This window comes from Purpureocillium takamizusanense, chromosome 6 (assembly GCF_022605165.1).
Source record: "Purpureocillium takamizusanense chromosome 6, complete sequence".
NCBI classification, from domain to species: Eukaryota; Fungi; Ascomycota; class Sordariomycetes; order Hypocreales; family Ophiocordycipitaceae; genus Purpureocillium; species Purpureocillium takamizusanense.
In genome coordinates, this window is record NC_063073.1 from 1,552,207 (window position 1) to 1,575,844 (window position 23,638).

Consider the following 23,638-nt stretch of genomic DNA (forward strand, 5'->3'; position numbering starts at 1 on the left):
TCACCCTCTGATTCCTCCCCTCGACAGCGCACCCGTGCCGTTACGTCTCGTCCTTGTTTGACATTGGGGCGGCTGTCGTCGTGCGTAGGTATACTGTAGCCTTGCCGTTGTCCCGGCGCACGACCGAACACCACGACCACCGCCCGTCCTCTTGCCTCCTCCGCGACGTCCGAGACGACGACGCCGACGACGACGACGATCACTCCCACCACCGGGACGAAAAGCGAAAAAAACGAGTAGTGGTACCAACAACGACGACAGCAGCAGCAGCAGTAGCAGCAGCATTAGCAATCACCCACCATGGACATCCGGCTCCTCACCAGCGCGGACCTGCCGCTCATCCAGCACGCCAACCTCGAGAACCTGCCCGAGAACTACTTCCTCAAGTACTACCTGTACCACGCGCTGTCGTGGCCGCAGCTGAGCTTCGTGGCCGTCGACGCCAGCCGCCCGCGCGCCTCGCCCTACGAGTACCCCAAGATCGTCGGCTACGTGCTGGCCAAGATGGAGGAGGAGCCCGCCGACGGCGTGCCCCACGGGCACATCACCAGCCTCAGCGTCATGCGCACCCACCGCCGGCTGGGCATCGCCGAGAAGCTGATGCGCCAGAGCCGTGAGTAGTTTGCCCACTCTCCGTTTTGTCTTTTGTGCGTGCCTCGGGATCGCGAAGGAGGGAGCGGACCGTGGCCGGTGGGGAGACCAACAGGAGCAGGAGAAAGACCACACATATTAGATCATCGCTGACTGAACGTCATGGCCCCAGAGCTCGCCATGGTGGAAACTTTCCAGGCAAAGTACGTGTCCCTGCACGTGCGCGTCTCCAACGCCGCCGCGCGGCACCTCTACGAGGACACGCTGCGCTTCAAGAACGAGAAGACCGAGGCCAAGTACTACGCCGACGGCGAGGACGCCTTTTGCATGCGCCTCGACCTCGACGACATTCGCGCGCAGGTCAACGAAGCCCTGGCCGCCGAGGGTGGTGGAAACGACGACGACAAGAACAACAACAACGCGACGACGACAACGACAACGAACGGCAGCGGTGGCGGCGGCAGCGGCGGCTCTGAGGGAGTGGACGAGGGTGACGCCGTGGGCGAGGTCGGCCGCGACCCGGAGCAGAACAAAAAGGCCGCCGCTGCGGACGGCGGGCCCAAGGAAGAGGGCAGGAAGATCAAGGTTGCTGTCGGGCGGGGGCTCGGCGTCGGCGACCTGGTGGAAAAGGTCGAGAGTAAGCACTAGAGGGGGTGCAGCGTTTTCCTCCCGTCGTAGGTGCGGCCGCTCTCTGTGCTGTGCCCTTCCCCGTGGTATGATCTAGACGGGAGCGAGTAATAGTGTTGGAAGAGGGGGGTCGCTTCTGCTGTTGTCGGCAGCCGAACTGGTTGTGGGAGGGTTGCGTGAGGGTTGTACAGGGCGGGTTTGAGAGACTGGCTGGCGGTGCATTTGTCATGGGGAAAGACGAGGGAGGGTTTTAGAGAAAAAAAGGCATCTACCGTACCATACACGGCATCAAGGGTCAAGCCACTCATCATTTATCGTGGTCAAGGCACAAGGAGTCGGGTTGCAATGGGAGATTTTTTCATGTCATTGTCCCACATACATCGTCACGCTTTATCCAACGTTGCTGAAAACATAAGACGCACGCCGAAGTTTGCTCTTACATGCCTTTCCCACCCCCTAAGACGCCACATTGAAACAGGAGCGAGACGATAGATACACAGGAACATTGGGCATTGATACATGTGAATAATAACCCCATGGTTCGAAAGGTAAAGTAGAATGATAGAGAGAGCGGCGGCTGGGGAGGCAGACAAGAGACAAAACCGTCATCCCTTTCTTTCTCACTGCCCGTACTGCGCCGCCAGCTCCCTCGCGTACGCCTCGTCCGCCTGCAGGCGCACCATCTCCAGCTTCTCCGCGAGGGCCTCGAGCTCCTTCTCCACGGCGCGCTTCTCGGCGGCCCCGTCCTCGAGGCCCATGGCCGCCTTGGCCTTGCGACGCATCTCCGCCTCGAGCTCGTCCGCCGTGCGGTACTGCGCCGCGGCGGCGGCGCTGGGGGGCGGCGGCGGCGTGGCCACGCCGGTCTCTTGCTGGCCGCGGGTTTGGCCCTGTCCCTCGGCCGTGGCTGCGTTGTCGTCGGGGTCTTCCTGCTTCTCGTCGTCGGGCCAGGCGCCCGGCGCGGACCGGGGGTTTGCTCCCCACGGAGCGCCGGGACCGCCCCATCCCCCCCGTAACCCGAACAGTCCACCGCGGCTAGAGCCTCTTCCGTTCCAGCCGCAGTGGTTACCACCGCCGCCGGGGCCGAAGAGCCCGCCCGGCCGGAACGCGGCGGCGCGAGAGCCGAACGGTCCCGATGGCCCGAACATGTTTGTAGACGGACCCGGGAAAGGCCCGTGACCGCCCCGAGAGCCGCACCCACCGTGCCAGCCATGCGGTGCGGGAGGCGCCGGGGGTGCCGGAACGGCAGGGGCCGGAGGTGCGGGCGGCGCTGGGGGTGCAGCCATGACGGGCATGGCGGGCATAGCCGGCATAGAGGGCATAGCCGGCATCCCCGGAGGTGCAGGGGCCGAACGGCCTTTTCTGACGTCCCGGCGCGACCGTCTCATGTCCCGCCTGTGCTGTCGCCGCTCCCTCTTCTCCGCCCTGCGCCGCTGCTTGCGCTCCCGCCTCGTGGCCTTGCGTACGGTCCTCTGATGCTTCTTGAGCTGCCTCCAGGCCTGCGTCAGCGCCTTGATCTGCGCGCGGAGGGCCTGCTTGTCCATGGTGGGGTCCACGGGCGCGGCCTTGGCCTCCTTGAGCTCGGCCTTGAGCTGCTTGACGTCGCCCTTGCTGCGCATCTGGTCGGGGTTCGCCGTCCAGTCTTGTAGGCGGGCGAGGTACAGGGGCATCTGCTGGTCCTTGACGTCGTCGTAGTCGGGGAGCGACCCGATGGACGACTCGGAGCTGGAAGAAGACGACGACGAGCTCGAAGAATGCGAATCGGCCGACTCGGAGCGATGGTGGCGGCCCTTGAGGTCCGAGTGTCGACCCCTTTCGTCGTGATGTTCAGGAGGACCGTGTGGCCCGCCGTGAAGATTGTGGCTGGCCCAGCCCCAGCCCATCTCGTGGCCGCCGCGACGGTGGCGATCGCCGTAGCCGTGATAGTCGTGACGGCCGTGGTGGAGGTGATGGCTTCCGAACCCGTGCCGACTGGGCCCGGCAAAGGAGCCCGTGGCCGGTTGCGGCTGCGGTCCGACACCTCTGGTCCCCGACTGCCCGGCCCCATCGCCGGTGCCAGCGCCCATGCGGATGCCGTTTGAGTCCATGACGAGGCTGCCGATGCGCAGTCCGTTGGAGTCTGCGACAAACCTGTCTCCGAAGCTGACGCGATCGCCGTCAATGTTGAAACCTCCCCAGGTCCGGGCACGACCGCTCTGCTGCTGCTGCTGCTGGCGTTGCTGCTGAGCCTGTTCCCGTTGCTGACGGGCCTGTTCGACTTGCTGCTGGGCCCTCTCCCGTTGCTGCTGGGCTCTCTGCCACTGCTGCTCCGCCGAGCCCGCGTCGAACGCCGCGTCCCACGACCCGGGCATCGGCGCTGCTTCGTCGTCGTGATCGTCTAGCCTGGCGAGCTGAACGTTGATGCCACGGGGCCCAAAGAAGCCATCGTTCCACTGCTGGACCGTAGCTTCGGCGTCCTCTCTCCTGCGGCGGACCGCCTCGGGGCCCGCCTCGCGGACGTGGCCGAGCTGCGCCTCGGCGTGGGACGAGGTGGTGTCGCTGTGGCCCTCGGCCCTGAGCTTGCGGTCGATGACGGCCTCGTTGCCGCGGGTGGTGTGGTCCGGCAGCAGGAAGTTGACAAAGGTGGCCCAGTCCTGGGCGGTCACGTCACGGGCCGCCGCCCACTCGGGGCGATAGGGCACATCGTCGGGCGTTGAGGAGCCGTTGACGCTCACGGTGTGGATGAACGTCTCTGCGGCGGCGGCGGCGGGGAGCGTCGGCGGCCGCGACTCAAAGTACAGGGCGGCGCCGGGCTGCTGCTGGTGCTGCTGGTGCTGCTGGGAAGGCTGCGGGTGCGGTTGTTGCGAGTTGTTGGAGGCGGTGCGCGGGGTGTCTGGCGGCGTGAGGACGGCTTCGCCCGTCGAGGCTGACGAGGAGATGCGCGATGCGCCGTCGTCGGTATTGGCGGCGACGGTCGGGGTGCGAGGCCCGCCGCCCGAGTTGGAGTATATGTCCGTCTCTGAGTACGGCGGCGGGGGAGCCTCCTCCACGTGCACGTGGAGGTTGCTATCGTTGGTGATGTTTCTATTGTTCATCATCCACGGACAGGGGGAGGAGAAAGGTATCACACGATGGATGTGTTGGGGGGAGAATGAAGCAGGTTGGGACGAAGTCGAGCCAGTCACTCAGCCAGGCTCAGAAAGATAGATGAGGGAGGTGACGATGAAAGGCGGGGGAGCGAGCTGTGCCGGACCCCGCGGTTGGGGGGTTGGAGTTGGGCGGCAGCAAAGGCAACAAACAGCTGACGACGGGACGGACGGGTACTAGATCCGATGTCCGCTATGAATGAACCGAGTTGTGTGAGCTGCTGCCTGTCGATCGTCAGACGGATGGCAACAGGGTGGTTTGCACGAAGGAAGTATTTTGCGCGGAGTACGAAGTACAATCGAAGAGACAGTGCACAAGAAGACGCTGCGGCGTTCTCTTTGTCGTGTTATCTATCAGCTCATCACATCAACCAATTCCACCCACTCAGTTCACGCACCACCTACGCTGTTGTCCCATTCACCAAACAAACGCCCCTGCTAGTAAAAACCGGCGCCGGATGGACTCGTGGCCTCGCAGCCACAGTCGCGGCCAAGCAGCAACAGCGTGCATGCCTGGATGACTCTTCTTCGGTGCATCACCGTCGACCCCAGTCTAATCCACGTCTCCCCAAACGTCAGCACCCCACACCACCAACCCTGCCAAGTGGCCCGCCTGTCACGACACTCCTACAGGGCTGAACCCACTAAAAGCGCCCATCGCACGCCAGCCCGGGAGACTGGGCGCCTCCTCCAATCGAGCCCTGCAACCTGTGTGGGCGCTGACGCGGCCACTAATCCAGGATGCCACTTGCCAACGCCCCGCGGGCATGCCGCTGCCGGTAACCGATGCGAGGATGCCTCTGCGGTGAAGTGCAGCCATGATCATGATGATGCAGCTCGCCTTGGCCCAGGCATTGGTTAGTAGTCATCGCGGCGGCCTCCCTCTCCCTCTCCGTTCGACCTCTTGCCCTTACAGAGCCAGAGCCGGGGCCGTCCACAACTGGTAGCCTGCGTCTTCCTGCTTGTAGTGGTCTGCAATCAGGCTGGACAGGTGGTCTCGCGAATGGGTTCCCCTGCATCTTGTTAGCCTCGAGCTCTCCAGACGCCAAGAAGACCCTGACAAAGTGGACGTACAGGTTTGTGATGTAAGTGTCGATAAACTCGGGCGGCACCAGCTCCATGACCGGCGTGCGGATCTCGGCATTGTTGACTATGATGCCGTTCTCGTAGCTCACGTACGTCGAGGGATGATCCCACTCAATCAGCGAGTCCTCGTCGAATGGATTGTCTGGGCTGAGCTTGTATACGCCCGACAGGACGATGACTGCGTTGCCCTGCTCCCGCGCTGCCCTCGCGATGGCTGCGGCACCGGCGTCCGTAACTACACCCCCATTGGCTACGACAGCCCGAGCGCCGAGTATCACCTTGTCAACGCGCGACATGTAAGCCATGAGCGCCGAGTTCCTGACGGTAATGACGGCGATGCCGGCCGACGCGAGCTTCTTACGGAAGACTGCATACGGCGTCTCATCGCTGTCGCGTTTCCGCGGCGCCTCGATTGCGATCAGGACAGTAAATTTGCGCTTGATGGCGGCGCGCAGGATAAAGCGCTCGACTGTGGGTGAGGGCTGGTGCACGAGAACGTGATCACCTGGGTGGATCTGCACCTCTGCCAACGCCGCGATCTGGTCGTCCACTTGGCTAATCTCGTCCTTGATCTCCTCGATGCCATCAATGACCTCGGAACGCAAAGAGTGCACTTGGCTGTACGGGACGGACCCGCCCTTGTTTGTTGGTGTCGACGTGCCCGAAGTTCGGAAGGGGGAGCCAGATCCCATCAGGGTGCCGTCGGAGGGAGGGGAGGCGGAGAGGAGGTGGAAGAGCGACTTGGGGACGTTGACGGAGCTGTACGAGGGCACAGGGCCTGGTCTTGACGGCGCTTGAGGGGCGGGGGCGCTGGGAATGGAGTCGACGCCAGAATCCTGCTTGTTTTGGTTCAAAGGCGGGTTGGCAAGTCCCGGAACGGCCGTGGTGGACGGAGACATGGGGGCCTCGCTCTGGGTCTCGCTCGACGGCTCGTTTCTATCCTCGGCGGCCTCGTCACGGATCAGGGCGAGCACTCTCCTGACAATGTTGGCCACGACAAGCTCGCGAGGCTGTGCCTTGGCGAGGCGGCTGCCGACGGCGCCCACGTTGTCGAGGAGACTGTCGACATCATGCCACTTGGAGCGGGCGACGACCTGTAGGAGGATGTGGGCGGTCGCGACGGCGCAGGGCTCGGACCCCCGGATCTGTCTTCGCTTGAGGAGGCTGCGTATTTCAGGCGTTAGCGACGTGCGGGCGGCGAAGCGGGAGGACCATGGTGGGGGTTTGGAACGCACGATATCAGCTTCTCTACGGCCGCCTCCAATGGCTGCCCTTTGAGCGACTTGAGGTATTTCTCGAGGTCGGGCGCGTAGCCCGGTGTGGCCGAAGGCATCGTGGGCAGTAGTGGCGGTCCCTGCGTCTGCGTGTATATCTGTTCTCCGCGCCGACGTGGTGGTGAGAGTAGTGGTGGTGCAGCTACGGCGAGGGGTCGAGAAGGGGCAGAATTTTGTGCCGACAATGGCCTGCGCCGAGAGCGAGGAGGAGAAAGAAGTTGACGCTCGCGAGTTCGCAAATCCACAAAGCTTGGGTACAGAAGTAGTTATGCCAATGATGAATATTGACTCGGTGCAGGCGTGGTGTCGGCGCTCGCAAGGTAAACGTGTCTGCCGCAGGTAGGCTGGACGAAGGTTCGAGTGGTGGTGAGGTGACTCAAAAGGTGCCTTTTTGCGACGCCGCTGCCGCTGCCGCTGCTGCAGGGAGTCGCCGCGCTGTCCTGCCCAAGATGGGGCCAGGCCCGAGCCACCGGGCTACGTACCTGCCTCGCGGGCTCAGGTACAAAAGGTACAAAGCATGACATGTATGGACTTTTCTTAGGGTGGCTCGCTCACTGTACGGATAGGAACCACGGGTGTTCTTTGGCGTGGCGCTGGGCCACCACATGCAAGACATTGTTGCTTTCCGCACGTTGGTACTACTATCATCTATGAGATTTGACGTTGGCGCGAGAATACGGAGGCAATCTCGGCAGGGCGAGGCCCGCGGACGTACCTGGCTGGCTAGTTGAGGCCATGGACGACCTCATGTTGCCGTCTTCGAGAACGCAGCCCTGCTGGAAGCCCACCTCAGGCTTTGCATCCACTGATAGCCGTCACTGCCGTACCTAGGTAATGCCCTGCAGTGGACGGGAGTCCATGTCCAGGGCGCTTCCATCCAAACCGAGGCCCCATCCCGCCTCATTGTCGGCCCATGATGATTCGATGCACCGCCGCAGTGCTTCATGCAGGCACCGTCGCCGACATGGACGGCACGGCACGCGTTAAGCTTCCAGCGATCTGGACGGCTATCAGAGACAGTGGCGTGGCGATCCAAATCTGAGCGCTCAATGTGTGTCTTTTATTTTTCTCTCTTGCCATTAGTGATTGCTGGGGTGGATTCGCCTGCGAGCGCCGAGGCTGCAGGACGCCTGTATTACCTAGTACTGTAGGTACAGTCAGGTTGCACCGCCCCGGGCACGCTGCACAGATGCTCGGCATGGATCTCTCCCGCACTGTCCGGCAGGGCTCCCGCCATGGTAGAGCTCGGAGCCTCGCTAGCAGCAGCGGGGGCAGGAGGTGAATACCTGCCTGGTACCGTACGTCACGACAGTACACCCCACTGTATCCAAAGGTGCAATAAGTGTTGCCCCAGTGCTGTCGGCCCCAGGACATCCATGGCATCCATGGCATCGACTGCATGACTGCTTGCTATGAGGCATGCACGGCACAGTAAGATGGAGCGCGGTGCCCGCAAGTGCCATTGGCGCCGGCCATCCACCCACCCACGCCATCCAAGCACCGGCCCGCTGGCACATTCGTAGCGTACCGTACTTACCTAGGTAGCCTCCACTGTGAGCATGGACGCCCCGGGTCCGTCTCCGTTCGCCAAAAGCCCCGACGTGGCTCACCACCCGCAGGCGCAGTCCCCCCCGTCCCTGGCTGGCTTTCCCCATCCTCTCCCGCCTCAACCATTTTCTCCCGACACCGAGCCGCCGCATCGAGCGCATTGCGACGTCGACAGAGCCCTCGCCCGCCGAACCCTTCCTTCCGATTTTCCACGCTCGTTTGCCCGGCCTCTACGCCGCCATTGCCCGCGGCTGCCACGGCGCAAGCGCGGACGAGACGAGACCTGGCCGCGCCATCGGGGAGAAGCGGTTGACATCATCTGCCCTCCCGTAAGGCGGCCTGCATCCTCGGCTTACTGCCACGCCTTCGACTCCTCACCACCGCCGCCGCCGCCCTCGCCTGCCCTGCCGTCGACCCTAAAACCCCCCGACCTCTTGCCACCCGCCCGCGTCCCGGCCGCTCATGGAGCGCGGGCCCCGAACAAGATGAACTCCCTCAACATAATCACCGCACGCGTATCGCCCCCGTCGAGCCCTGTACAGTCTCGCTCCAACAGCATCACCTCCATCGAACTCGAATCCGACGAAAAGGCGTCAGGGCTGGCCGACGACACGCCAGATGGACGCCACGACCCGGGTTTCTACTCGGGCCCCGGCGGTGCCTACGGTGAGTCGGCGCGCTACGCCGACGAAAAGAGCGAGCCGCCCGGCGAAGACACCCCGTTGCTCCACGAGAAGGAAGGCAATCGTCGCGGCAGCTGGTGGCATGCCCTGCCGCGAACCTTGGCGTCAAGCATCGTCAGCTCCATCCGCTGGATCTTTGTCACGCTGGCGTCGCCCGGTGTCTACTTAATAGCGTGCTTCTACGACGAGCAAGGCAACTTTGCGCCCATGACGCAGCTTAAGAGGCTTTTTGGCGTTCGCAAGGGCGGCATGGACTCTTATGAGGTGACGGAAGCCCACGGCGGCCGTCGCACTTCGGCATCCAACTCGTCTTCCAACGGTCGGACGTACCGCACCCTTGCGCCGCGTCCCACGTCGTCGTCTGGCTCATCCACATCTGGCGCATCGTCCGAGTCCGAGGTTGACGACTCCAAGGGCGGCGCGAGGAGCAAACACGCTAGGTCCAAGTCGCTCAACCCCGCCGAAGAGCTTAACACGGCACGGCGATCGATCAGGATCAAGCTGCACAACGACGAGGCCTTGAAGCAGCGCAAGCACCGGCGTACGCAGTCGGCTGTCGCCAGGACCAAGGCGAGCGAGGAGGACCTCTCGGCGCAGCTCAAGTCGCCGACATCGCCTATCGCCGCGTTGACCAAGTACCCGAAAACACCCGCGCCGCCGCGGCCGCTGATACCCCGGCGGCAGCCATCGTACCTCAACATCGAGGCGCCCATCAAGCAGCAGAAGACGCTGATTCTGGATCTCGACGAGACGCTGATACACAGCATGTCCAAGGGCGGCCGGATGAGCACGGGACACATGGTCGAGGTGCGGCTCAACACGGCGTCGCTGGGCATGGGGGCCGCGAGCAGCGGGGCGGCGCAGCACCCGATCCTGTACTGGGTCAACAAGCGGCCGTATTGCGACGAGTTTCTGCGACGAGTGTGCAAGTGGTTCAACCTGGTCATCTTCACGGCGTCGGTGCAGGAGTACGCGGACCCGGTGATCGACTGGCTCGAGTCGGAGCGCAAGTTCTTCTCGGCGCGGTATTATCGGCAGCACTGCACGTACCGGCAGGGCGCCTACATCAAGGACCTGAGCTCGGTAGAGCCTGACCTCAGCAAGGTGATGATCCTGGACAATAGCCCGCTGAGCTACCTGTTCCACGAAGGTATGTGCACTCGTCGCGTGTCGCGTTCGCTCGGGAGGTCGGAGGGGCTGTGTAGCCTCGGAACGTTGTCCTTACTGACCGGCGCGCAGATAACGCGATCCCGATCCAGGGCTGGATCAACGACCCGACGGACAACGACCTGATGCACCTGGTGCCGCTGCTCGAGGGCCTGCAGTACGTGCACGACGTGCGAGCGCTGTTGGCACTGCGGGGCGGCGAGGAGGGACAGCACACGGCGTAAGCGAAAGAGAGAAAAGCGGGCGTGTATTTTGTTTTGCTTGTCAGATCATGGAAAGAGGGCGGCGTTTTATTTTATCCCGCCGTTGGTGACGGGGAGAGCGGAGGTTTGTGTGGCGGCATGGGGATCCCGCCAGCGTCGCGCGTGCATGTACAGATAGAGAGGGGCGGAGGGAACAGAAGAAGGGAGTCATGGCGGGTTCACGGTCGAAGCAACATTCGGTAGCGGCCTGGTTGGGAACGGGCGAGGAGGGCAATTTACAAGGCGCGTCGTCCCGAGCGAGCGAGCGCCGCTTGGGCCTTGATTTTGTGTACATGAAGCTATTTCCCCTCGCCATCCGGGCCGTAGATGACGACGACGTGGTCGTGCCAGGATGTGCAGCCGCGGGAGGAAAGTCAATTCCCTGCCACTGCTGTGAGACAGACCAATAGCCAGGTCGGCGCCCTGTTGTGCTATATTAACGTTACTACATAGTAGCGAGCGGCCTATCGGATCGGCCTTGTCCACTGCGTCTACAGGCTTCTACGAAGGCAAGGACATCTACTTGGCCTATTATTACTTTCATTACTAGTGATAGGGTACTTAAGGCAGGGCCAGGAACGGGGGGGTTGCGAGCTTTGCTTGGACGGGGCGTGAAAGGGCGGCCCGCACACGGTGGCCTTGTTGACGACGATGATGCAAGCCAGCAGGGACGAGGAGGGACTGGGGGTCGGAGCTCACGTTCCGGCCACTGGAAACCAAGGCAGACCAGCCCGGGGGTGGTGGGGGGAGGGGGAGGGGGAGACAGACATGCCCGTGAGCCCCCGTTACCCTGTTATAACCGTGCCGAGGGGCAGGCAATTTGGGCGGGCAGGAGCGAGCGGACAAGGCGCCTTCTGGGCCACCGCATCGCAAAGCCATACGACTAATCGTTGCATGCAAAAGCTTGGTTTTACTTGACAACCAAGTGTTGTAGCTTGAGCGTTGAGCTGGGTTTCCAATGAGCATACATTAGGTCGTACGAAGTGGTGCCAGCACCATGTCACATCACATCATGCGATATCGCACGGCGGCCGAGCGAGTTCCCCGGAGCGGTAGCGAGCTAATAACCTTACGAACTTGTTACTACCAAGCTAGGCTGGGGGCACGTACGATTCGCCCCGCCACCCGTTTGTCGCAGGTACTGCTACTAGTAAGGTAAGGTAACGTTAGTAGTCGGTCGTTCGGTCGGTCGGTTGTTGCTGGCTGGCCCCCATGGACAAGCTTTGAGCTACGTGCGCAGGGGCGGGGCGGGCGAGCGAGCAAGTGTGCGCAAAGTATAGTAGTACTTCTACGTTAGTAGGTACGGAGTGTGCACTGAGAGAAAAGAGTGCAGGGTTCTCTTTTTTCTATTCCTTTTCGTGCGCAACGGGGGACACTAGAAGCATCACCACAGCACCTTGCACCGCATCGTGTTGACGGGCTGGATGGAGGAGGGAGTCAACTGATGAAGTTCTCTGGCGCCATGATCAACAAGACTGGGGCGGGGCCGACATAACGCGGAGGATGCGTTGACAGTGGAGGGCCTCGCATGTTCCGGCACGCTATTGACATGTAGGTAGAGCCTACGGGTGCCTTCAGGAGCTATCAACGGTTCCGCTGTGGACGGTACGCAAAGGTATTCGTACAAGCAATCTAACCAGCAATAGAAGCATGAATGCCCGTGGGCTTCTGCACCTCATACCGGCGTGTATCGCTGAGCCACCTACCGCCCTCTCCCAATGCCAGACACAATATGCCCTCTCTGCAAACTCGAGCTCTATGGCAAATATGGCACATCGACGAAACGGGCACATTTGGCCCCCCCACACCCACCCAATGAGACGCAGAATCCGTTTGTTGGGGAAGGCTTGCTGCACATGACCGGAAGCTTGGAGAAAGTGAGTGAGTGAGAGAGAAAAAGAGAGAGAGAGAGAGCCACTCCGCCGTGCGCCACCATACCCAATCCAGCGCCGGCCCCAGCAGCCATCCTTGCTTCCACCCATCCCGGCGGGGGGCGGCATCGAGGCGAACGGACCTACTGCAGTAACCAAATGGTGACATCATCATCAGCCCTGGGGGCCCGGTGACGACACAACGCCAGTGCCCACGCGCGTGCTCCAGAACGCCGCTGGCTGGGGGGGGGCCGCCCACCTACGCTACCTACCTTGCCTTGGCTTGCCTGGTGCGGGCGGCAGCGGCAGGAGAGCAGCAGCAGCAGGAGCAGCAGGCAGGTCAAGCAATTAACTACGTAGGTAGCTGCTGCTGTAGCCGGCCCCAGCAAGCTGGTCGATGGGTCCCCAAGGCGAACCGAAACCGGGGGGCGGGCAGCAGCAGCAGCAGCAGGGTTGGGGCGATGATGGTCTGCGCACCCAGAAGAGCTTGGTCCCGATCGAGATCCCGATGGCGGCCGCCCGCCCAGCAGCAGCAGCAGCAGCAGCGACAAGCAGGGCACGGCAGGGAGGGAGGACAAGTGGGAGGTGAGTGGGCGAAGGGAATGCAATACGTCTTTTTTTCGGTTGCGGGGTGGGAAGAGAGTACAAATACGTAGGTGGCCGCGAGGGAGAGAGGGCACGCGCAAAAAGGTTGTCTGCCCGTCCTTCCCCCCCCCCCTCGGTACCTGCGTTTGCCTCGACCTTGCATCATCACCATCCTCGTCGTCACCATCATCGTCTCGACCAGTCCTTCTCATAGCTCATCCATCTACCTCGTCGAACACGACACAACCGCCCAACATGTCTCTGCACTGTAAGCTCGCTACTTCCACCACCTCCTCCACTCACTCACTACCTTCCTCACCTCCCGATGCACCGTGTTATGAGTGGCGCAGGTCCCCCGCGGCCGCCGGCAGCATGCGTTGCATCGTCCGCCGGCGCGGCTTGTGACGATAGAGGCCAACACCAGGCCTTGAGGCAGAGGCGCCGGGGGACGTGAGCGCATCTCAAGTCCTCCGCCGTCCGTCCACCTGTCGCCTGCCCATGGCCGCGCCGCTCTGCTCTCTCTTCTCACTCACCTGCTCAACACACACACACACATACGCACACACTCACTTCATATTCCGTACAAAGTAACCTAGCTAACTCAAAACCCTCCTTCCCCCCACCTCCGCAGACCTCCCCCCTGTCAAGCCCTCGGCCATCGCCCTCGGCACCGCCTTCAACCATGGCATTGAGCTCGCCGTCCTCTCCCCCATCTTCGGCCAGACCTACCAGCGCGCCAAGTCGGCCAACACCAAGGAGGAGTTCCTGCGCTCCAAGGAGGCCAGCGGCGCCGCCGCCGCCTGGGGCACCTCGTTTGTTGGCGCCGCCCTCCAGAGCTACGGCGTCGGCGCCCTCATCAACGCCACCGGCACCCTCTCCTACAAGGGCGCCGCCTACCTCGGCGGCCTCATCTTTGCCGCCACCGCCGCCCCGACCGTACGTGTCCCCTCTCCTCCGTTGTCTTTTAACCTCCCATCTTTCTTTCTTCAGTCGCGAAAAAAAGAAGAAAAAGTGGCTTGGACGTGCCACACAGCGAGAAAAGGAGAGAAACAACTACTGACATGTAGCAGTTCCTCGCCCAAGTCTTCAGCGAAAAGAGGCCCCTCGACACCGTCGGCGTCAGCGTCGCCGCCAAGCTCTTCGAGACGGTCGGCTTGTCCATCTTCTTGACCTGGTGGGGGACTCGCACCAACCCCTTTGAGTAGACGTCCTGTCTTTTGAGGATGCGTCTGCCGCGAACCTTGGAGGTTGCATGCATATGCGCGCGTCGTGAGCGATACTTGCTCCGCCGTCGTGGCTGCAGCGCCAAGGTTCCGGCTCGCAGTGTAATTTAAATGGGGGGCGCGCTTCTTGTGTGTCTGGATAAGAGTCGTGGGTTGGGGAAATGGGCGGACCGGAGTCGGATCTTTGCCATCGTTATAAATCAGATAATCATTTCACCACCGCTCAGAGATCAGGGAAATCCGCGTGCCCCATGCAACCAGTAGTCGTCCAACTTCAATCTTGCAAGAGAGGAAAAAAATGTGTATGCCTTGTTAATGCAGAGTAAACCTGAACGCCGCCCTGTCCGTCCGGCCTTGCAAGCCAAACCTCTGGTATTTGTACAGCCAGATTGAAGCCACCACCACACGCACCATGGCACACAGCGTCGCCGCGCCCTCAGGTCATAGAACCAGCCACTCCTGCCGTCTCGTCCCGCGCTTCGACGCGCTCACCCTCATTCATGCCTTGGACTCGCCCTTGGCCCAAAACGCCTGCTTCGTGTACTCCTTTTGCGCGTACTTGACCAGCGACGCGTAGGCCTCACCAAAGCCCTCGCCCTCGTCGTCCTTGTCCTTGTCGGCGCCCTTAGCCGCCGCCGCCTTCTTCTTGCCCTCGGCCTTCTCCATGATCATGACGACGCTCGTCGGGCGCTTCGTCTTGGCCGACGCGCCCAGCTCCGCGCGCGACGTCACGAAGATGAAGGGCACGTTGTGGTCCTCGCACAGCACGGGGATGTGCGAGATGACGTCCTGCGGCGAGATGTCGCCGGCGATGACGACCACGCCGGGGAAGCCCGTGTATCCGGGGGCCGAGGGGGACGACTTGCGCAGTGTCTTGACCACCTCCTTGACGCCGCGCTTGAGAGTGCCGTTCTTGGCCGCTGCGTGATGATCCGTGTTAGCAGGTAATGCGACTGCTGCTGCACATGTGCAGAGAGGAAGCCCGTAGGGTCCTCCCCGTTCCCTGAGGGACAATGGGGCCAACAAACGCACCTTTTCGGATCGTCTTGTAGACCTTCTTCATGCCCTTCTCGTCCGCGACGGGCACCGCAAAGGGAACGACGGTCCGCTCCAGCGGCAGTTCCTCCTTGGCCTCCTCCATATCTGAGTCGTCGTCGTCGTCCGCCGCCGCCGCGGCCTTGCCGGCGCTCTGGGCGGCGGCATCCTTCTGCAGCTTCTCCTCCAGTGCGGCCGCGAGCTTGTCCTTCTTCTCCTTCTTTTCCTTCTTCTCCTTCTTGGACTTGCTCACGCCCGTCTCATCGCTGGCGCGCTTCTCCTTCTTCTCCTTCTTGTCCTTCTTGTCTGGTCTCTCGGCGGCCATGGCTTCGAATTTGAAAGGTGCTCTGCCGGCGGGACAGACAAATTGTGTTGGGACAAACAATTGGGCCCTGTAGGAGGTGTGTCGAAATGTGCGGAATGTCCGTCTGCCAGTGCACGGTGGCGGCTGGTCCAATGGGTCGGTGGTGGTGGTGGTGGTTGTTGCGAGCGGTTCGGCAGGAAACTGGGTGTCGCTGTCGCTCGCCTGAAATTTTTCTACAAAATCCAAACTTTTGCCTACTGTGAGGGGAGCTCTGCCAAATTTTCGGCCGCTCGTAGCGCCGGTTCCGCGGGGAGTGTGTCACGTGACCCAACATATATCGACAACGCCTTCATTGAAGCCAATCATCAGCCATTTATAGACTATAAGACGGGCTGAAAATACTGGTGCCGGTAATCAGTGGGATATGAATGGCATAAATGGCCATGAAATCTTATGTTGTCGAGAATGATGCTACAGGCGCTGATGGCAGTCCTGGCGACTGGAATGATTACAGCAAGGCGACTGGTTTCCATCACTCATGCAATCCCTACTTCGTACGGGCAAATATACCTGACCAACCAAGTGTGGGGCGCATTGAGCTTTAAGCACGTATGAACAGGAGTTTGACAAAGCGAATCGCGACTAGAGTAGTCAAACACGTCTATTTCTCTAGGCAGTGATGTACATGGTCCGGGGACCTCCTCCACCCGTCCGATAACTTACTCCTCCTCGTCGGCAAACTCGGCACGGCCAGCCTTGGACTGAAGGTAGTGGTTGCTGTAGTTTGTGTCAGAACATGAAGACCTGCCAGATTTCGCAGGGGCACCGGCATGGATGCTCCCGGAGACGACGTACCGCTCAGTGGCCCAGTTCATGAGGTAGTAGCCGGCAACCAGGGGAGGCAGCCAGTAGAAGATCTGGGACTTGGTGCGGCGGAAGGTGTTGAAGATGGCGTCGTGGAAGGCGCCGGCGAAGGGGTTTTGGCGGTTGGCAGCGACGCCGTAGGAGACGATGCCCTTCTGCTTGGTGCCGCCTGCGCGCGCGTTAGCCCTGCCCTGTCTTTGATAATTATCGCAAGTCCCCCTTCGACGGCCGCTGCGCCCCTCACTCCGCGTCGCATGTATATGAGCAAGGCCAATACGCCCGCCCCAACGCCAAAGAGATTCGCCTTGCTTCGGTCACATGTGCGGACGAGGGTGTTGCGTTGTCGAGAGTGTCCCAATGCCGAACCGCCGCATCCGCATCGAGTCACTATCAATCGACGAGATTCACTCACCAAAGGAGCCCCAGCCGCCCAAGTAGCTGAATTCAAGTTAGCCCCACGCCGTCAAACAATCGTTGCGGCCGCCGATGCGCCGCGGGAGGGTCGTCGCTCGGCACGGGAAAAGCCGCAGCCGCGCCCGCGCGCGCATCCAGCCGGCCACCAATGGATCACACGTACGTTCCAATTCGGTAGTCGGGGGCGCCGCTGGCGCGGAGAGGTTGCGTCGGACGCATCGTGGCAGTCTAGAGCTCGGTGTCGTCGATTCCTCGGGGGTGCCGTGGCGGGTTGGGAAGCAGAAGGTAAATCAATGGTCGCTCGGGCGGACGAGGAAGTCGAGAAAACCGCTGACCCAGTCCCGCCATCCAGCCGAGCTTTCCACAACAGGCTTAGCGCCAAAATGCCTACTACACCCGAGAATCAGCCTTGGCCGGATCACTGCTGAACTAGCAGAGAAGCTCGCCCGCTCACTCACTCACCCGCCAGCAGCAACGAGTCGACGACCCTTCGAGCAAGCCGTGAGCGTCAGCAACCTCGTGCCTGCTCCTCGCCAACAACACGCAGCTTTTATCCCAACAACCGACTTCCTGCCCTCTCACACCGCCGTCGGCCCCGCCTAGCTGCAACCATGGCGAGCACGGCGCGAGCCCTCAACTGGGTGTACCGGATGGCCGTACCCGCCTCGGCCGGCGCGTTCCTCGTCAGCCAGTCCCTCTTCGACGTCAAGGGCGGCACCAGAGCAGTCATTTTCGACCGGATATCCGGTGTCAAGGAGGACGTCATCAACGAGGGCACGCACTTGCTCGTCCCTTGGCTGCAGCGCAGCATCATCTTCGACGTGCGCACCAAGCCGCGCAACATCGCCACCACGACGGGCAGCAAGGATTTGCAGATGGTCAGCCTGACGCTGCGAGTGCTGCATCGGCCAAACGTCAAGGCCTTGCCCAGGATCTACCAGGTGAGCTCGCCAGGCAGCGTGCAATATGTACGAAGTATGTAGAGAAGGCTAACCAACGGCCGCCCAGAACCTCGGTGTCGACTACGATGAGCGAGTCCTGCCCTCCATCGGCAACGAAGTCCTCAAGGCCATCGTCGCGCAATTTGACGCCGCCGAGCTCATCACCCAGCGAGAGACCGTCTCGCAGCGCATCCGCAGCGAGCTGACCCGCCGCGCCGCCGAGTTCAACATTGCTCTCGAGGACGTGTCCATCACGCACATGACCTTTGGCCGCGAGTTCACAAAGGCCGTCGAGCAGAAGCAAATCGCCCAGCAGGACGCCGAGCGCGCCCGCTTCATCGTCGAGCGCGCAGAGCAAGAGCGCCAGGCCAACGTCATCCGCGCCGAGGGCGAGGCCGAGAGCGCAGAGGCCATCTCCAAGGCCATCTCCAAGGCCGGCGACGGCTTGATTCAGGTCCGAAAGATCGAGGCCAGCAGGGATATTGCGGCGACGCTGTCGTCCAACCCCAACGTGGCGTACTTGCCCAGTGGAGGCAAGAACGGTGGCGGGGGTCAGTACCTGTTGTCGGTGGGCAGGGCATGAGTGAGCAGAGGTGGATGGAGGGAAATCCCCGCTTTGTCGCATCAGGGTGTACATCATCACAGCGACCATGTAACATTAGGCTTGGGAGTAATGGAACAGGACACGCCCAACGCTTCTTAAATCCTGCTTGTCGCAGACCTCCCTCTTGGTTGGTGTCTGCATAAACTACGCGGATCTGGTCTCTTGGCCACTGTCGTCGTAGCCTAAAGTGTCTGCAGGGGAAGCTGTCAGGTTGCCTTCTCCTCGAGAAACTCCTCTGTCAATCCCCCATTCTTGCCGCCGCTCGCTCCCGGTGCTGTGATCTCGCCATCTACGAGTCGATATCCTACACGCCGCATGTCCTGCCAAAGATTCATCACCTTCAGCCGCGCCAGGTCGCCGGCCGCCCGAGCGTCTTCCGCAGAGTCGTGGCCCAGGGCCTTGGGTCCTGTCTCCTGTTGGATTTTGCGGTTCAGGTGATCTTGCATGAGCTTCTTGAGACCGTAGCGATAGGGCAGCCCTGCCTGGTGCGGATAGAGCAGCACCGTGTCGACGACGTTTTGGTGCACGACGCGAACGGCGTTGAGGTCGTTCTCCAGTCCGTGGCCCACGAGAGGGGTCGAGGGCGAGATGAGCGAGAAGAGCAGATCCCTCGCTACTTCCGGCGAGGATACCTTCTTGAGGTTCTTCTTGGTCGACTTGATCTCGCCCTCTTCGCTGCCGGTCTCCTCGCCGCTCTTAGATGGCGTTGGATCAAGGCTGTCGGCCCACGACGGAGCCTGGGCCAAATCGTCCGGCCAGACTCCAGAGTACCGAGAGTTGAGGTCAAGGATTTCTCCGAGAGGTTGAACGAGAACGTCCAAGAGTTCTTTGCCATCGGGCCATGCGGTGGCAGTTAGACGTATCAGCTCCATGCCATGGACGGTGTAGCCCATCTCGCAGTCAAAGCAGACCGCTTTATCGATCGGGGCGAGGTCGTTGGCTGGTGTTTCCGCAAAGTTGAGCACGGCAGCCAGCCTAGCCGCGTCCGTAGTCTTGTACACGTGGTGGTCATGCGTGATGCAGCCAACTGAGTCGCCGACTTCCTGGCCGCAACACTGGTATCTTTTGGCTACCCGGCTCCTGTCGCCAGGCGCTTTGGGCGGGACATATGTCTTGCCCCAGTGAAAGTTGCACGATCCTCCTGAGGTGAGCGCTCCGTCTTCTTCGCGTCGACCGGGAAAGACTTGGAATCGTTGACGGCAGCGATCGCATACTTCCCATCCTTTGGCCGCCTTGACGCCTTTGCGGGCTTCGTCAATGGCATTGTCTGTCGGAACAGTCGGAACATAACCATGTTTGGACAGGCTCTGTATCGGTGTGATGATGCGCCTGAGAAGCTCCACCTCCTTGGCTTGCGGCAGGCCCGTCGCGATCTTCTTGGGGGGTCCGTCCGACAGATTACCGGCGGCTGACTTCTGCTGAGCTCCTTGCAGCTCCTTCTCCCGTTCCGACTTCCACTGCGCTGCCCCCATGCGCTTGTATTGCATGACCTTGTTTTTCATGACATTGGGGTAGACGGCGGGCTTCTCCACGGCCGCCTTTTGCTCTTCGTCGAGGGCTCTGCTAATAAGTTCTTGATCAGAGAGTACAATACGAAGCTCTTGTTCGCTGGCGTCCTTCTTGATCTCTGTGTTCAACCGCACGAACTCGTTGTGCATCAGACGCAGAAGCTTGAGGCGAGTCTCGTGGCTGGCGGGCGAGCTCTTCAGTAGGCGAGGATTGAGACTCTCAGTCTTTTTCTTCGCAGCAGGCGGTGCGGGCTCTGGGGGTTTTGTGCCTGTGAAAGACGCGGTCGTAGGTTTCTTGGGCGGGACAAAGGGCGCTTGAGGCGTGTCCGCCGCGGCACCTGATGGGCGCGATCGCGAAAGTGGCGGTGGTGACACGGGCCGGGTGGCAGTGAGAGGTTTCGCGAGTCGTTTGGTGGTCTCATCGGGCGTTTTATTTGTGCCTTGTTGGGATGAGTCGCGTGCAGTCTTCACGGCATCTCCTTGGGCGACCCTGAGACGCTTCCTGGGTCCGTCTGATGAACCATGGTCATCTTCCCGAGCCTGTTTCTGGCTGTTGCCTCCCTGTGCCGCGGTTGAAGGCGCCTCTTGTGCCTGATCACCCTTATGGCCAAATATGCACTGAAATGCAGTGCACTTGTCGCCAGCTGGACATGGGATGTGCTTGAGGGCGATGCTCATCGTCACCGTAACGAGCCAGGCTCGCCGGTGAGCTCGATTAGTCGAAAAATTGGCAGCGTACTGTAGTACTAGCAGCTACGACACGTGTTGCTCGTCATCATCGGGCTGGCTCCTTTTGCCTGGCGGCAAGCAATTAGCATGCGGCATCCCGAGGACAAAGAGTGGAAACGTGGAACGTGGTGAGAGGGGGTGACACATGAACACAGACAAGCAGTTGCGCTGGGGAGCCTAAGGGTATACTGTAGAGTACCTCGGGTAGCGTCTGAGTTTCCGTCGGGCTTCCCTGTGCTTGCAGGGCAGCCTTCGGGCTCGAACAAAAGGATGTCCGTTGGGTGGTGGCGCTGGAAGCTCACCACGTTTGTTCGGGAGGTGAGGTGATGTTTGTGTTGAAACATGGGCGTCCTTGCGAGCTGCAGCTCCTCCACTGAGGTGCCCGGGTGTGGGTGCGGGTGCGCTGGATTAGTACCTAGGCGCTGCGCCCCGACGTTTAGGCGCTGCAGGGCTTGACCGGCTGCTGAGACGGCGAAACTGATTGCATGCAGTGGAATGGAAAGAAGCTACTTCGTACATATAAGCATCACTGTGCGGGACTTGGAAACAGACCTACTTCGCACCTCGGCTACCTCCAGTCTACGCCGCTCCGCCATAGCAAAAGACTATCGTGTACCCTCTCTATTAAAACTCCATTGACTTCAGTGTGCGTCTAGTCGTCTCTGCCTTTGCACGGCAAATGCATCCCGAGGTCTTGACAAGCCAACTACCCTGCACCATGCGCCGCCAGATCAGCGATCTGATAGTCTACGAAGAAGGGTACGAAGTTCACTGGAGTGCACATCCATGAGTTACGGTAGCCGCATTGACAAGCTGGGGTAATAAGTTTGATAATTGCAAACGAGTGTATATAGTTCAATTTACCAACTACCAACTCAAGTTTCACTCCCCCCACGAGACGACCTGCCCATCAGCCTTTCAAATTGCCCAACCCAAGAAGATCCAGTTGAAGTGGGTAACCGATAGACAGACTCTTCCTACGGAAGTAGTTGGTAGTTGCGGAGCCGATGGCTGTGCGTCTTGACCGTAGGTCGACCGTGGCTACTCTCAGCAGCCTGCTTGTCTGTGTGCGTGTTGACCAAGTCGAAGACGATGTCCAGGCGCGAGACCCAGGCCCGAGTAGGCGAGAGGGGCGCTGAGTTGTTCACGCCTAGGCGAGAACCATCCATCACTCGTACTTGGCGAGCAGGGCCTTGACCTCATCCTCGGTGGGGGGTACCTTGCCTTCCGCCAAGTGTTTCGCCTCAAGCTCCTTGCGAGCACAGCCGATGGGGCAGCGACAGTCAGAGCGCGTGTCATAGGACCTGCAGCACGAAGCAAACCTGCTGAGATTGTTGCTGATGTTGCCGGCCGGGCAGTCGCCCGAGCTGTTGGCCGTGCTACCAGCCTCCTGGCAGCACGCGCGAGTGGCCTCGACGTTGTTGCCGATGCTGGAGATGCACTTACACGCCTCAGCAGAGGAGAGAAGGGCAGCAATGCTGATGATGGCAGTGGAGAACTTCATTTTCGTGAGAAATGGGGGGAGGTGATGAGTGATTGTTGCAGTGTGTATAGCTTTGTAGTTGTAGATGCTTGACTGTTGAGTGATGCTCTTCAAGCCCTTCTGGTCTCGGGGCTTCCCTCCTGCTTTATAGTTTTTCTCGACCGCAGTTACCAGTCCTCCAGCACAAACCCCCGCTCGAGGTTCTCACCCATCTGATCACTCAACACTCTTGTCCCGCATGCACGAGGCTGTTTTCAGAGCTTCAGCAGGCCGTCTGCCGCCATCGCGTTCCGATGCCTCTTCCACTTCGTGGGTTCCCGTGTGGACAGCTTCATTGAACGGGCCGTGAACCTCGTCAAGACGGGAGCTAGCGCGTTACACGGCAGAGCGATGCTTTGAGGGGGTATGGGCCGCCGATGACCCGATCATCGATGGAGTGACCTAGTATTCAGACCGCACAGCAGAGGGCGGCAAGAGGGGAGGGGAACGTGCAACGGTACCAGTCAAACTCCAAGTGCAGATACAGATCTCGGAGAAATGTTTGGGAAATAAGTGGGCTTTTCGTTCTCTGCCCTCCCAAAGTCATGAACAGCATATTTTGTCTGCCGTACTGGCGATGACTCTCCACGGCCCTCATTGTGAGAGATGGCATGAAGTATCTACGTGTCCTCCAACGTCCAGCTTCATTGCTGATCAGCATGATGATAAGTTTCCGAAGTTCTAGACTCATTTACGTGGGCTTGCGGATTCGCGTTGCATCGTAGCCGTGAACGAGATTGTAACTGGTACAGACGATGTTTGAGGGGCGCTTTACGGGAATGCAACGGCATTGGAGGAGTCCTCAGCATTGACAACACCAACTTCATGCGTGATGCAGAAAGCGGAAGTCGCAGATGTCATCGTAGTCTATACAGGAAAGCCAGGCTTGCATGGGGGGAGCGGAGGCTCCGAAGAGCAGCATTATCACCAGTGCTGGAATAGTCGAGGCCTCACGATATTGGGAGGATCGAGACGGATTGGCTCTTGCATGAAGTGCAAGTCGCATGCATACGTCTCAGCTTAGCTAGATCCTGTCGTGTTAGGCGAGATAGACACACTTGGCTTCCATCGCCGCCGGTGTGACGACGGCCCGTCGCCCCCCGCGAGCCTCGAGGACGAAGTGCCGAGCAGTGGCAGCCCAGACTCGTGCGTATGTACAGCAGATGAAACGTGTGAGGTCCAGGCGGCACAGAGGACCACTGGCCCGTTTATTCATCTGTCAAGCTGGCGCCCGAGGCACTGACGCATCTCGGACCGGTGATGCCAGCGGCGCGCCCATGCTCCAGAAACAACCGGCCAACATTTGGAGGTGGATTGCGTGACGCGCGATCTATCTCGTTTTTCAAGACAATTACAAGTAGGACAATGTTGAATAGGAGTGCATATGAGAGACCATTTCACCCGAGAATGTGGGAAATGGCGCCTGGGAGAGATCCGGTGGCCGGCTGGCGCAGCACGAGAGATCCGGTGGCGCATTGCAACTGCAAGATGGGACGGCAACCAGGGAGAGCGATAGCTCGCACAATGACAGACGTGCATGGACTTGATGCCTTGTAAGTGGCGAAAACGGCAATGGGAATAGTCACGGGCCCGACGTGCGTCCCTTCATACCTACCTGTCGGTTTACGTTTCGCAACAGCGTCGGTCTGACACGTTGAGAGCCTAAAAGCCATGGTGAGCCAAGAGCTTATTTGAAAG

General features: G+C 60.6%; 10 protein-coding genes across 10 annotated transcripts; 4 read left to right on the forward strand and 6 right to left on the reverse strand.

Annotated features, from left to right (window-relative positions):
- Window positions 1-259: 259 nt before the first annotated feature.
- Window positions 260-1,629, forward strand: ARD1 (N-terminal amino-acid N(alpha)-acetyltransferase NatA). Its single transcript, XM_047988395.1, has 2 exons — window positions 260-613; window positions 764-1,629. Exons 1-2 carry the CDS (start codon window positions 301-303, stop codon window positions 1,237-1,239), a joined length of 789 nt encoding a protein of 262 aa, XP_047844390.1. The 5' UTR covers window positions 260-300; the 3' UTR covers window positions 1,240-1,629.
- On the reverse strand, window positions 1,565-4,625 carry JDV02_006956 (uncharacterized protein). Its single transcript, XM_047988396.1, has one exon. It carries the CDS (start codon window positions 4,290-4,292, stop codon window positions 1,839-1,841), a length of 2,454 nt encoding a protein of 817 aa, XP_047844391.1. The 5' UTR covers window positions 4,293-4,625; the 3' UTR covers window positions 1,565-1,838.
- On the reverse strand, window positions 4,605-7,061 carry GCD7 (GCD complex subunit gcd7). The gene is made up of 3 exons (XM_047988397.1): window positions 6,662-7,061; window positions 5,415-6,590; window positions 4,605-5,353 (listed from the first exon to the last, which is right to left on the reverse strand). Exons 1-3 carry the CDS (start codon window positions 6,757-6,759, stop codon window positions 5,251-5,253), a joined length of 1,377 nt encoding a protein of 458 aa, XP_047844392.1. The 5' UTR covers window positions 6,760-7,061; the 3' UTR covers window positions 4,605-5,250.
- Window positions 7,062-8,016: 955 nt separating this feature from the next.
- Window positions 8,017-10,806, forward strand: NEM1 (Protein-serine/threonine phosphatase). Its single transcript, XM_047988398.1, has 2 exons — window positions 8,017-10,081; window positions 10,171-10,806. The coding sequence occupies exons 1-2, from the start codon at window positions 8,260-8,262 to the stop codon at window positions 10,320-10,322; spliced, it is 1,974 nt and encodes a 657-aa protein (XP_047844393.1). The 5' UTR covers window positions 8,017-8,259; the 3' UTR covers window positions 10,323-10,806.
- Window positions 10,807-12,770: 1,964 nt separating this feature from the next.
- On the forward strand, window positions 12,771-14,038 carry JDV02_006959 (uncharacterized protein). The gene is made up of 3 exons (XM_047988399.1): window positions 12,771-13,064; window positions 13,428-13,732; window positions 13,867-14,038. The coding sequence occupies exons 1-3, from the start codon at window positions 13,052-13,054 to the stop codon at window positions 13,999-14,001; spliced, it is 453 nt and encodes a 150-aa protein (XP_047844394.1). The 5' UTR covers window positions 12,771-13,051; the 3' UTR covers window positions 14,002-14,038.
- Window positions 14,039-14,298: 260 nt separating this feature from the next.
- JDV02_006960 (uncharacterized protein) lies at window positions 14,299-15,602 on the reverse strand. Its single transcript, XM_047988400.1, has 2 exons — window positions 15,052-15,602; window positions 14,299-14,939 (listed from the first exon to the last, which is right to left on the reverse strand). The coding sequence occupies exons 1-2, from the start codon at window positions 15,377-15,379 to the stop codon at window positions 14,518-14,520; spliced, it is 750 nt and encodes a 249-aa protein (XP_047844395.1). The 5' UTR covers window positions 15,380-15,602; the 3' UTR covers window positions 14,299-14,517.
- A 412-nt stretch (window positions 15,603-16,014) lies between these two features.
- Window positions 16,015-16,939, reverse strand: QCR8 (ubiquinol--cytochrome-c reductase subunit 8). The gene is made up of 4 exons (XM_047988401.1): window positions 16,800-16,939; window positions 16,635-16,660; window positions 16,214-16,391; window positions 16,015-16,135 (listed from the first exon to the last, which is right to left on the reverse strand). Exons 1-4 carry the CDS (start codon window positions 16,853-16,855, stop codon window positions 16,078-16,080), a joined length of 318 nt encoding a protein of 105 aa, XP_047844396.1. The 5' UTR covers window positions 16,856-16,939; the 3' UTR covers window positions 16,015-16,077.
- A 136-nt stretch (window positions 16,940-17,075) lies between these two features.
- Window positions 17,076-18,271, forward strand: PHB1 (Prohibitin-1, subunit of the prohibitin complex (Phb1p-Phb2p)). The gene is made up of 2 exons (XM_047988402.1): window positions 17,076-17,577; window positions 17,645-18,271. Exons 1-2 carry the CDS (start codon window positions 17,248-17,250, stop codon window positions 18,158-18,160), a joined length of 846 nt encoding a protein of 281 aa, XP_047844397.1. The 5' UTR covers window positions 17,076-17,247; the 3' UTR covers window positions 18,161-18,271.
- Window positions 18,218-20,772, reverse strand: REX3 (RNA exonuclease 3). The gene has a single exon (XM_047988403.1). It carries the CDS (start codon window positions 20,365-20,367, stop codon window positions 18,388-18,390), a length of 1,980 nt encoding a protein of 659 aa, XP_047844398.1. The 5' UTR covers window positions 20,368-20,772; the 3' UTR covers window positions 18,218-18,387.
- Window positions 20,773-21,586: 814 nt separating this feature from the next.
- JDV02_006964 (uncharacterized protein) lies at window positions 21,587-21,922 on the reverse strand (the record flags this gene model as incomplete). Its single annotated transcript, XM_047988404.1, has 1 exon — window positions 21,587-21,922. The coding sequence occupies one exon, from the start codon at window positions 21,920-21,922 to the stop codon at window positions 21,587-21,589; it is 336 nt and encodes a 111-aa protein (XP_047844399.1).
- Window positions 21,923-23,638: the final 1,716 nt, after the last annotated feature.